Source organism: Mya arenaria, chromosome 17, assembly GCF_026914265.1.
Source record: "Mya arenaria isolate MELC-2E11 chromosome 17, ASM2691426v1".
Taxonomy (NCBI): domain Eukaryota; kingdom Metazoa; phylum Mollusca; class Bivalvia; order Myida; family Myidae; genus Mya; species Mya arenaria.
In genome coordinates this window covers 27511345-27525081 of record NC_069138.1, presented here as the reverse complement: position 1 = coordinate 27525081, position 13737 = coordinate 27511345, and the positions used below count along the sequence as shown (strand labels likewise).

The following is a 13737-nucleotide window of genomic DNA, read 5'->3' as shown; positions in this document are numbered from 1 at the left end:
CCAATTTATGCGAAATCCAAGAAAACCAATAATATAAAACTGCTGACAAAACATCAGATCGCAGATTTTCATATCTCATAAAACATTAATTTTCAAATGGAAATACGAAAATCTGCGATCTAATCTATTTTCAACAGGCTAATATCGCTGATTTGCAGATATTTACGCAGATATTGGCTCATTCCAAGACAAAAAAAAAAGTTGTCAAAATAGTAAATCTGTGAGAGTGCAGCTTTATAAATACAAAGGCTAGGACAATAACCTCCAACTTTTCCTTCAATAAAAATGAATTTAAACATGCGACTATATGCATATGATGCTCAAACAAAGGTACTCACTTGGTGGACATTCACCCACGTTAAATTCCGTTTGTCGCATACACATTTCCATATTCATGAAACACTTGTTGGAAAACTTCTTCTGGGCTCCTGTCTTCAAATCCATCGCACAGACAGGCTCGTATTGTTCAGTACACAATTTGGGACATACACATTTATCGCCGGAACAAATTTCATAATCCCTGCATACCTTTCCATTACAGGCTGAAATTAAAAATTTAATAGTTTCATGCTTTGTCATACAAATGGAAAAACTGGGCTCTGATCAAGTTTTTCTTTGAGCCTTATCTTTTATCCGTACATATTGGGCCGATTGTTCAGAACTTTGTTAATGTTAACAACATGATTAACAACATCGTTGTTAACTTTTGCACATTAACTATTGAATGATGTGCTTACATATTTAAATATAAACAACTACCGCTCAAACAGCTGTCTCAAATCTTGTTAGAAAGGCTGTTAAAGATCACAAGTGTATCCTTTAAGCTTCCAGAGCAGTAACGATTCAAAAGTAAACAATGACGATGTTGATTTAAAAGTTAACAATGATGATGTTGATTAAAAAGTTAACAATGACGATGTTGATTTAAAAGTTAACAATGACGATGTTGATTTAAAAGTTAACAATGACGATGTTAACATTGTTGTTAACTTTAACAAAATTATAAACATTATCCACCCATTGTATGATATATAACTAGCATGTGTTTTGTATGTTCTTCAGAAATTGAAACATGTTTAAACCATTTGTCCTCAAAGCTGCACTGATGGTTACACTTACTTTGAGGAGCAGCACACGGCTGTGTGGAGGCAACTTTTATAGTCTGCATCATCATGCAAGCGTGACGTCTCAGCATACATTCACTTCCGTATGTCATACCATCAGAGCCACACACCTAGAAAAAATATACCCATTAAGAATCCTATATCTTTATAAACCTCATGAATGAGCATAAAAGCACTGTCAAATATTCATTACACCGGACAAATCAATGTTTTGGTCGGTATTTATAAGACATTTTTATAAGTCATTTCATTTCTTAAAGCTACACTCTCAGAGATCTATCCTTTTGACAACTTTTTGTGTCTTGGAATGAGCCAATTTTTGTGTAAATATCTAACAACCAGTGATATAAGACTGCTGACAAAAGATCACATCACTGATATTCATATTTCCGGTTGAAAATGAATGTGTTAGGGCTAAAAGCGTTACTAACGGTTTAAGAAAAATGCATAAAACATTAATTTTAAACAGAAATATGAAAAGTTGCAATCTGATTTTTTGTCAGCAGTCTTATATCACTGGTTGATAGATATTTACACAAAAATTGGCATTAGCGTTTTCGCAAAAATTGGCGCATTCCAAGACAAAAAGTAAAAGAAAGATGCAAAATGTTCAATCTGTGCAAGTACAGCTTTAAGTCAATTTCTTAAATTAAGTGTCTCACTTTTCATATGATATATAATGACCCAAAACAATCTAAAATTATTTTATACATTAATTTTATTGAATATACATTTTTTTATGTTACAAACTGTGACTATACCTTTCTTTGAATATGGCATGAATTCAACCTAAGTTAAGGAAGTTAAGAAGAAGTTATATGACGTAACGGCCCATGTTCTGTATGCATAATGCATGTTAATCAATAGATGAGGATGTTACAGTGAATTTTCTTTACAATCATTAATATTGAAACCAATAATAAACACTTTCTCTTTAGGTTTTTAAAGAACATGCTGTTTCTTGACTTATGTATATATTTTCTTTAAAAAAAACACTACCTATCATGAATTTTATTCATATGCAAAATATTTAATTTTGAAGGCAGAATCGGAAGCATTTAAAATGCATACAATATTTCTCATGAACACAGCAGCTTGATTAAGAATGTCCAATGACAGCATTTATGATTACAAGTTCCAGTTTGACTATCAATAATCGGTTCCAATCAGGTAACTTATTACAAAAGACACTATTTAAAAGTAAAGTTGTTGATCCGAACATAACTGAAAAAAACACAACACAAACCAAATTAACTGACCTCTTTTCCAGTTGTTTTTTCACACATGGGGCAAACACATTTTCCCATCTCACATGCACCTTCATGCGAGCACCTGTCACCCAAGGGGCAGAACTCTGTGAACAAGGTCAAAAGAGTTAAGAACATGTGGGAGAATTTGATAAGGCAAAAATAAATTTGTTTGTATTAGGTTCCGATGTCAAAATAAATGGGGTATATTGATGGTTTTTTTATCAAATAGTTGTGGTGACACCCTTCAGTCAGTGTTACAAAGATACTCTATCAAAAATGTAAATTCATTCATCTTGTCATACTAAACAACAACTGTTTGTAGACAAAATAGTTTGTTGTTTGGAATTGATTGAGGTGCAATTATTTAGGGTAAAATTTTGTTCTTAATCTAGTGTCTTAATTGTTTTCATTTGAATAACAGTAAAGCTAAAAAAGGCTTATCCGAAGAACATGATTTCTGTATGAAAATATACATGAAGGTTTCCAATAAAATATTATTATAATAACATTCATCGAAATAAAATATTTCCATCTAGTAGTAGACTTACTGACAGTGTTTGTGCAGACACGATATTTTCCGTTTGAACAACACACTTCTCCTTCCATACACTGATCATCTGAGTCACATGTGCTGTATGATTTCATGCCACTCAATGATTTTCGTACAGCATCGGGCGAAGGACATGTAACATCGTCATATTTGTATGACCGTGCTGAAAATTACATAAACTTATATACAAAGGAATATTTTTCAATTTGCCAACACACTCAAACACAATTATAAATTGCTGGAATGCAAAAAAGACATTCTCTAATTGTTTAACTGAAAGCAATAAAGACACACTTATTGTTTGTCAGAAAGCAAAAAAGGCATTCTAATTGTTGGCTTAAATTAATAAAGACACTCCAATTGTTTGCTTAAAGCAATAAAGACACTCAAATAGTTTGCCGGAATGCAATAAAGAGATTTTCATCGTTTGCCTTGATGCAATAAAGACACTTTAATTGTTTGCTTGAATTGACTGTTTTCCGTAATGCAAAAAGGCCACTCTAATCTTTTGCTTAATTGCAATATTAATACACAAAGTATTTGCTGAATGAAATAAAGACACTTTTGTTTACCTAAATGTGCGAAGGAAAATTTAAGAAGGAATACTCAGAGAATGGAAACTTACGACCACACTCTGTGTGACACTGATGAAGTGTTTCAAATCGATTCTGATTTCCTCCCATTCCAAAATATGCAAATCTCTTGCAGGTGCGTGAGGTTGCATCATAGAAGTAGCGTCCCACAATTCTGTCCCCATAGCCAGCATCCTTCTCCAGTAAACAGTATTCTGGAAGAGCTAAACATAAAACAAGGAACATGTTACACTCCAAATTGTGGAATTTTTCAATACTTAATGAAAAAAGAGTTTGTTTCTTTAGAACACATTTTCAAACTAATTCATCTGAACTCAAGAGCACGCAACACTAGATGAAAACCTTAATGAACAATCTAGGACTTACATTGCAACTGGTGTTAATGAAAGACATACTCACATTTGCATACGCCGCCACCTGGGATGTTATTTACATCATCTTCAACATCGCAATACTCTTTGTGGTAGTCACACATCCATCCAGAACTCTAGAAGATTTGTAAAAGACAGGGAATAGACAAGTGTGCTGTGGACCAAACGCCAAAACTACTGTCTTTTAATCATACAAACAAGAGGAATAATTCAACAATGATGGAAGCCAGAGTAACAGGACTTGCTATACAAAAAAATAAGCATAAAAGGAGTTTCGCTGTTAACTGAATTTTAAGAAAGGGTAATTATCTCTTTTTTATGTATAAGCATGATAACATTCATTGTCTGATCCCCAAAATGCACTACAGCGATATGCTTCATTGTGTATGTTGGCGATCTGGTTTGGAAAATTCGTAATCATGACCTCTCTGGAAATCTACATATGCAGTCAGACAATCAAATTTACTGTTTTCCCATAAAAAAGTGCTCGGGCAAAAGCTCGAATGAAACTCAGGCCACCTGATCACTAAAAATTTTAAACAAACCATCTAGACCATTTGCCTGCGCAGACAACTGGCAGTGAAGAGTTATTGAAGTGTATTTAATTGTAACATACAATTTTATTGAAAGAAGAGTTGTCTCCCATGCCTCATGCATATTCATATAAACAAAATTATCTCAATTTTGCAATGAAATGTAAGGAAAGCAAATACTGTGGCTGCAGATGATGAAAAACATCATAATTAACAATAGTTAGCAGTTAGTTGCAAGATTTTTATATTATAGAAATATGGTATTTATCTGAAAATTTCTATTTTTCATCTTGGAATGAGCCAATTTTTGGTAGATGTCTGGAAACCATTGATATAAGACATCTAACAGAAAATCAGATCACAGTTTTTCATATTTACGGTCAAAAATTGATGTTCTATGGCTGAAAGCGTTAATTTAAATGCTTCATGAAAATGAGTTTAATATTTTTTCAAATATGCACGAAAATATTGGCTCATTCCAAGACAAACAGTAAAAAAATTGTCAAAACAGTCAAACTGTGAGAGTGTAGAATTAACTTAACTTACAGTATGACATGGAACTGGAGCAGATACGTAGCTACAGCTGGTTGCGTTAGCACACATGTAAATCACTGCAAGAAAGTGAAAGAAACAATTTGTATTTTATCAAAATTGAAAAAAATGAAAATGATTTGATGATTATTGCCAAAGATCAGAAGATAAAATACAATTTAATTAAGTGACTCTAAACATTTGATGTAAATTCAGGTACAAAGAAAATACTCCAGATTTTTTTTTACAGAAGCTGCACCTTATCAAACAAATATATCAAACAAATAAAAGATTCAAAGCATAACATTTTGTTTCCCTGGTATTTCAGAAAGATACGATTCTTCAACAGTAATGCAATCCCCACTGTTGTTTTGTAGTCGAAAGAGGGGTAAATCTCAACAATGTTTACAGCCAAGGTTAAAGGCCTTGCTAAGCATGTGAACATTGTCTCTGGCAACATGTGTACCAAGTTTCATTGAAATATCTAGAACAATTTATGATTTATGGGCAAAATTACAACAACACAAACAATAGTAACAAGGTACAGTCGGACCGTGTTGGCTCAAACTCCAAGGGACCGGCAAAAATACCTCGAGCCTCGGAAAACTCGAGCCAAGCGGTAAACGCTTATCTTCAGTATATAGAAATCCTTTACATTCAGTTCGAGCCAATGAGGAATTCGAGCCAAGTGAGTCTGAGCCAATGGGGTTCGACTGTTTCATTACAAAACCTTGACATTTTTTTATATAATTTAAAAATTCAAAACAAGCTATAATTCACTCTTTGACTAATTTACTTACAAGCGCATGTTTCATAGCATTCATTGAGGCTCGCAAACCCATTGCTGGCTGCCTCCCCTTTCTCGCACATGAAGGTGGATGGGTTAAGGAAGTACTGACAGTTGCCTGAGGTACAATCACTCTGCTTAGGATACATGCATTTCAGAGGGAGTCCTGTAGAATAAAACAATCTATATATTATGTCGGTGAAAACGAATTCAACAATTCTCATAAAATTTTATTTTGGGGGCAAATACATTCATATCTTCCTTTTTGTTCAGAAGTGTCATTTACTTCCAAAAAAAATATTGCTGTTATTTGTGGCACATCTGATTTTTTTTATCAAATAAATGAAACAATATAACGCAGGAATGTTTCAGACAGGGGGGGCAAGGGAATATGAAAATCTTTGGTCAGCAGTCTTACATCACTGGTTTGAAGATATTTATGCAAAAAATGGCTCATAATCCAAGACAAAAAATGAAAAAAGTTGTCAAAATGGTAAATCTGTGAAAGTGCAGCTTTAAGAGCATCTTCAAATGTCAAAACACTATAAATAAGGGATAAAAACTTACTCGAAATGTCTATGTTTCCTGGTGCTGCACAATCTGGCAGGATCCTGTTGAATGAAGTAGGAATTACAAGTTTATTTGGAAGTCGATCACCTGTCGTTGTGTTTACGCAAAAGTGAACCTCCACACGCTTGTCTTTCGTATGGAAGATGCCAGTCTGCAATAAAAACAAGAATGTTCACATAACATGAGCATAAAGTCATTGATACCTATTCAAATGTGCACAAATATTGTACGGTTTCTCAAGATTTTTTTATGCAAATTTAACTTCAAAACTCCATTTTCTTATCATTTGAAAGCAATGCATGAAATTTCAAATATTTCTCTAACTTTAAATTTAATTTGCAACCTTATTGGTGCTTATTGTGCGTAATATTTCTTATATGACATTAAAAGGACTGGTCAGTCAGCCCCCGAAGGTGTATATGGACCAAGGCATTAGTAATGGAAATTTCAGTCCCACCCCAGGCCCCCTCCCCCCCCCTCCCCCACCCTCTATCAGAAGATATTGTAGTAATGGAAGTCCCAAAGATTTTACCTGTACTTCATTGTAGGATCCGTCACTTGCACAGTTATAAGATGGTAAAATACGGTCAGGTACTCCATAAAAGGCAATCATCTTCGACATGATAACCGAGTATTTCGTTGGCACCGCAGTCTCGATCTGTTCTTTAATTGACATCACATACTCCTTGTCTCTGTTACATTTTGAATCTGTAAATAAAATTCATATAAAATGTTTGAAAATCTTTGAAAAGATACATGTAATATTAGGGTATAGATAAAATACTGCAACTTTGGTTATGATTCTGAAATTATTCCAATATTTAGGTATTTTGATGATGTGCTGCCATTTTTTTTTAAGACTGTTGATGGTAACCTTGACCTTCAACCTACTGACAACAAAACAATAGCAGTGATCATCTGGTGAAGTGAAAGTAGCACTGAAGTTTGATGGCGTTAAATCAAACAATTCTCAAGTTAGTGTACAAACATATTCTTATGTGACTGTTTTCTAAAGTTGACCATTGAGACTGATGACTGTGACCTTGACCTTAGACATACTGGCTCCAAAAACCATAGGGGTCATCTGCTTGTCAAGGAAAGCCTACTGAAGTTTGATGGTCCTTGGTCAAACTGTTCTCAACGTATTGTGTGGACAATGTTTTCATAATGGGGCATAATGATGTTTGCCTATCACATGAGCTTCACAAATGGATATCTAGTCCACCAAGAGGCACATTTCCAAAATGATAAAGAGTAATGTATATTGCTTCATTTTTTACATGCATTACATTGTCATTGTTACCATATGTGTTAGGCTTTTATTATTTATTTTTGTGATAAAACTAAAATATTTCATGATGCAGCCTACTCTGTAGATCTGCATCAAGGCCATGATAATACTTTGTTTTTATTTGTAATAAATTCTTCCAACTAAACTGTCGATGTTAAAATGAACAAGAGCATATCAATATGTGGATGCCAATGCTCATCCGTCCTTTTCGGTCAAAAAGGAGAAATTAAATGAACAATTATTGAACCCAGAGTTATTGGACTTGATACACATTTGTGTTTTGTCATTGGTAACAAGTATACTAAATTTCATTTGACTATTATTAACTGTTCTGGAATTATTTTAAACTACAGTAGTTTTATTTTGCAAAATGAGTGTGAAGGAAATTAGATTAACATAATTTTTTATTTTGCAAAATCACTCTAATTGGCACGACGTTGCGCAAGAGTGTAGCTTTGTAAAATGGGGGAAACCGGAGTGCCCTGGTTAATCTTGGTGACCACCAACCAACTCCCATACTTTTTTAGTTACTTCCAAGTATAAATTACAAGCATGACAATGAATATAAACAAAACTAAGGCTTTCAGTACTTCAACTAATTTTCTGAAAACAGACTAGCTAAAAACAGCTTACCCATGGGACTGACCAAGTCTCCCGACTTTTCACACAGAAGTCCATGAAATCCTGATTGACATGTGCAGAACTGGAATTTCGAGCGTGTTTCAACTAGAAGTGCACATGTTCCCGAGTTCTGACAAATATTGTACTTATTCATCACCGCGCAGTGGTGCGATGCAGCTGCCAAAAACTTGAAAACCTCGTTGTACACTGTGGAAGGGATTTAAGGTAATCGTTAATACAAAAAATGCTTTTGTTTATATAAGCTTATTTATACTTTCACTCAAGCAAGGCTGATTAAGTGAGTGCTTGGATAAGATAATGTTAGTCATTTTATGTTTTTCGAGCATAGTGCACAGACAGAATGTAATCCTGGTTTGAGCCTCCCTGGTTCTTTGATGTGCAGTGTCCACATATAGCACTGTCACACGGGACCCCCCTTTAACCCTTGGAAGAGAGCGGGGAATCGAACCTGCGACCCCTGGATTTTCAGTCAAGTGCATTACCACAGATCCTCCTATTCCAACAAAAATTGCTACTAGTAAAGTTTTATTTTATAGTTACAAAATTTAATATTTTTTATATAGACTTTGTTATCTAAGAAACATTAAATCAGCAGAATACTTGATAATCATGGATTTTTTGTTTTATTACTTCCCTTTAATATATCCAATCATAATTTTGTCATATTGATTATTGCATTATTTAAAAAAAATAATCTATGCAAAAATTATGATTGTTAATCAATAAAAATTAAACAGAAATAATCTTGATGTCAAAATCTAAAATGCACTAAGACATCTTTGAATTCTTATGATGGATGGCATAACCTTAACATAAATTAAAGATAGGTGATACACCATGCACATCAATGGTACAAATGAATTTCATTACTTAAATATCTAAATTAGCATTTAATAAAGCTTTTTTTCAGTTTAAAAATATAAGTAAAATCATATGACTATATAATAAATTAATAAATTGGATCAAGTAATAGGTAAATCACATAATCAGTTTTTTATAATATAGTTACGCTTTTTCATATCGAAAGATATTGTCCCATGCGACGGATCTTTGGGCATTTTCTTCAGAATGTATGCAACCTTTTGCCGATATTCTTCTGCTACATCAGTCATATCTTCACCGTCCATAAAATCATCATCCATCATATCATCCATTTCGTCTTCCATGTCATCCATGTCATCAGCATCTTTCTTATTCTCACCACTGCCTCTTTTGCGTAGACTTTCGATCAGGGTGTTCAGTTTGTCTCGTGTAGTTTTGCCAATTTTTGAGTTGTGCTCCAGAGCACTGAATCTCTCTTTCACACATTTTTTGACTCCTGCAGGCGAAAAAATTTACTGATTGGTCAATATTTATCCAATAATTTTGTTTAACCAATCAAATTGTTTGTATGGGAAAATTAGACAAAAGACAACCTGTGGATTACTTATCCAACTTTATACAATTGACTACAGAAGGAAATTTATTGGTAAAGACTCGAATTCTGTGAATCTAATTTGTTGCCTGTCGACAGGAGCAACCATAATTTTTTCAGTAAAGGTCACCATAAACATGACCTTCAACCTTTTAACCCCCCAAAAAATAAAGGTCATCTACTGAACAATGTGCAAACAAAGTTCTCTAAATTCTGCAACACTAGTGGAACAAATTTTATTGATTTTAACTAAAAGTTAGAAAAACGAACAACACAGATGATGCCATACGCCCCCGTCACCAGACAAAATAATCCCTGTGTCTGCCATTCTTTGCTGGGAACACAATAAGTCCTAACATCATGTATATGAAATTATGCCTATCACGTTCTAAAACAGTGGTCAAACCTGCTTCGCAGTCCACTTCTCCGTCTTTATTGTAGAATTTCGCTGTACATTCTCCACAAGCGTGTATCTGGCAGACTGCCGTGACGTCTGCTGCACAAACCTTCCCAAGACATGTTGTAACCGGGCAACACACTGGATTGGCACAGTCTTCTACAATGTATAAGGAACACAATGGTTATTACCGGTAAGTTTCGCATCTATAGCATTTATATCATTTCGCCATTTATTAGGCTTTTACAGTGCCCCCTGTAATTTTAGCGGTTTGCTATAAAGTGGCAAAATTTAAAAACATCTAAGGCCTGTAGTTTTTGCAGTTTGCTATAAAGTGGCAAAATTTAAAAACATCTAAGGCCTGTAGTTTTTAGCAGTTTGCTATAAAGTGGCAAAATTTAAAAACATCTAAGGCCTGTAGTTTTTGCAGTTTGCTATAAAGTGGCAAAATTTAAAAACATTGAAGGCCTGTTATTTTTTTGCAGTTTGCTTTAAAGTGGCAAATTTTAAAAAACATCTAAGGCCTGTAATTTATAGCAGTTTGCTATAGAGTGGCAAAATTTTAAAACATCGAAGGCGAGGCCAAATGTTCACACTGCTTGAACGCACAAAAAGTTAAAGATCAATAATTTTGTAATTTACATCTCCCCTTTTCATTACTTAAAAGGGTTTTAATATTTTTTTTCTTTATCATGAAAAATATTGAGATTTTTTTATTTATGTTTTAAATATGCATGAACCCGGTGATTGAGTGCGAAACTTCAACAAAAAAGGTCATGAAAGGTCAACGGGTTCATTTAAAATGAACACAAATTTTATCATGCAGAAAATTACCCCAGTAAGTGTGAAGGTAAATATTTAGAAATGAAATCAATGACTGGCTTCATAAGACACAGCAATAAAATTTGCATAAAAATGTAACATTTCCATTTCAATAAACAATACGTAATCTTAAATGTAAATCCACGATGTTATATATTTTTGTTGAACACTCATTGTTATTATAAATGTTATAAAAGCCTACTTTTTATAAAGTTAGAATCTACTTACCATCAGCTTGTCTGTTAGTCTCAGCTGAAAAAATGAAACAATATATTAAATGATATTATTACAACAGCAACTTAAAGGCACTGTCTAACACATTGACTGTTTTGACAACTTTTTTTATGTCTTGGAATGAGAAAAATTGTATGTGAATGTTTTGAGAACCAGTGATGTAAGATTAGGCCCATTAAAGATTGGGTTACAGTTTACATACTGATTTGTAACATTGAAAATTGATGTTTTAAGGTTAAGAGCGTTACTAGCGCTTTTAAAACAAAGGAGTTTTCGGACGTTTCTAACAATTGAGATCTGTTTCATTTTGGGTTATCTTATATGACTGAATAAGAGGCATTGATGCCTAAATCAGCTGATTCTGAGACAAACACAAAAAAAGTCAAAACTTTGAATCTGTGAATTATGTGTTTTGCATGAAAAAAACATTATACCTGTATCACGAGGATGGATAAAAATTAGAAATCATCAAAACAATAAATATGACTGATATCTTGGTGTTTTATTGAGCTGTATTAATAAAATCATCGTATACACCTGTTAGAATAACTGAGAGGCCTAGATCTTAAGGTAAGAATTATATGAATATATTACAGGGTTCTCAATAAGTTTCGGTTGAAAAATCTCAAATAATTAAGAAACTGACCAGCAACTACTTTAAATTCAACTTAAAATTCACTATTTTTTTCAATCCCATCCAATTACAATTTGAACTGCCTATTTTGGCCAGAAGCCAGTTCATATTGAGAACACAGTATATTAGGCACAGAATCCTACTTACCAGAAAGCGCAGGCATGCATTTTACTTCACACACGTTGCTACTCCCATCCATACAGCACTTCTCATTATCGGCACACTCCCCGTCATTCTCACAGTTTATGATGGAGTTAGTCTTATTGGGAGTGCCCAAGTTCTTGCACACCGCTGGCATGGCTTGACACATCCCAGCATGAACTGAAATGTTTTCTTTGTTTGTAATAAGTCATTTAGAATTTTTCAAATTAATTGAATGATAGATTAGTCAAAGCTATTTTAGGTAAGGTTAATTAAAGTCTTCTAATCAAACACTACACACCAAATCATGCAACAAGTCATGCCTGTTAAAAGAGCCTTTGACACAAACATAATGCTCTTCCATGAAATTGCAACCAATAATTACATGGAAGTGAACACTGTGGAACCTGCGACACTACCCCTCAGCATGGTGAACCTTAATGGCAAGTTTTATGAAAATCCTATAATGCATAGTAAAGATACAGAACGGATAAGGTTCAGTCCAGACCAGTCCAGTCAACAGTACTCATTTGACATTTCACCTCTAATAGTGACCTTAATCTATCATGTACAGACCAGTGGATCTTGTGTGTGACATGCCGCATTATCATCAGGTAAACCTTCATGGCAAGTTTTTTGAACCTATGATGCATGGTCAAGTACAGCCCTAAAGGGATCATTTTAACCTCTAAACCATGTAATGACATTTGAGATATGGACCTGGGGCTTGTGCATGACACGCTGTCTCATGATGGTGAACTTTCATGGCAAGTTGTTTGGTAATCCTATATTGCATGGTCAAGATGCAGCCCGAAAAAGGATCCTTTCAACCTTTGACCTCTAACCTTGACCTTTGACATATAGAACTTGGTATTATGTGCTACATGTTACATCATCATTTTGAACCGTCATGGCATCTTGTTTTTAAATAAAATCCTATAATGCATGGTAAAGAAACAGCGTGGACAAATTCAATCTGGACACATGGACCCATGTACATTCACGGAACCTCCATAGTGACAAACATGTCTTGCTCAATGCAAGCTGGCTCAATGAAAATCATCTGATTTCATACCTCTTGTACAGTCCTTAACGCCCATATGTTCGGAGCCCGGTATTTTTTCCCCGTTCTCATCTACACAATAACGCCCTTGAGTTGGGTGAAACCTAAAAGCATAAATATCATGACAGGGTCGGCTTCATTCAATCTCATTCAAATGAATCACAAACCATACACAAGTTCCTCATTAGCATAAGAGTTCACACAACAAATGAAAGAAATAAACATCATACTGGCTATGATATTAAAGCTGCACTCTCACAGATTGAACGTTTTAACAACGAGACATTTTTTTTTGCGAAAATCCATGGAAACCAGTTATATAAGACTGCTGACAAAAAATCAGATCGCAGATTTTTATATTTAAGTTAAAAAAATGATATTTTATGCATTTTTTTAACCGTAAGTAACGATTTAAGCCATAAAACATCAATTTTCGGAAATAGGAAAATCTATGATCTGATTTTTTGTCAGCAATCTTATATGAGACATAAGTTGGGAGATATTTGCGCAAAAATTTGCTCTTTCCAAGACAAAAAATAAAAAAGTTGTAAAAATGTTATATCTGTGAGAGTGCAGCTTTAATTGGTAGAGTCCATTACGCCTATCATATTATAAGTATCTGACTAAGTTAACCTTTATGTTATTTCACATGCCCTTTTGTTTATTTAGTTTTTTGACTCTTTAAGAATAACAATCAAAATCAAATCTACACTAGGTGTGTTAAGTTGTTTAAGCTGTTCTTCATCCAGTTCTATTTAACCAATTCATATACAACAATACATTAGCAGTG

At 34.0% G+C, this 13737-nt stretch overlaps 1 protein-coding gene across 3 annotated transcripts in view; it reads right to left on the bottom strand.

The window, feature by feature from the left end:
• LOC128223771 (uncharacterized) overlaps positions 1 to 13737 on the bottom strand; it is an 89180-nt gene that overhangs the window by 36815 nt on the left and 38628 nt on the right. For all 3 annotated transcript variants that reach the window (XM_052933142.1, XM_052933143.1, XM_052933144.1), the window contains exons 23-38: positions 12960 to 13051; positions 11891 to 12064; positions 11104 to 11127; positions 10063 to 10212; positions 9252 to 9560; positions 8234 to 8428; positions 6842 to 7017; positions 6307 to 6460; positions 5753 to 5905; positions 4968 to 5032; positions 3917 to 4004; positions 3550 to 3720; positions 2923 to 3087; positions 2384 to 2478; positions 1120 to 1234; positions 339 to 542 (exon numbers count right to left, since the gene is read on the bottom strand). In XM_052933142.1, coding sequence (XP_052789102.1) covers positions 339 to 542; positions 1120 to 1234; positions 2384 to 2478; positions 2923 to 3087; positions 3550 to 3720; positions 3917 to 4004; positions 4968 to 5032; positions 5753 to 5905; positions 6307 to 6460; positions 6842 to 7017; positions 8234 to 8428; positions 9252 to 9560; positions 10063 to 10212; positions 11104 to 11127; positions 11891 to 12064; positions 12960 to 13051 — 2330 coding nt within the window. The remainder of the gene's footprint in view (positions 1 to 338; positions 543 to 1119; positions 1235 to 2383; positions 2479 to 2922; positions 3088 to 3549; positions 3721 to 3916; positions 4005 to 4967; positions 5033 to 5752; positions 5906 to 6306; positions 6461 to 6841; positions 7018 to 8233; positions 8429 to 9251; positions 9561 to 10062; positions 10213 to 11103; positions 11128 to 11890; positions 12065 to 12959; positions 13052 to 13737) is intronic.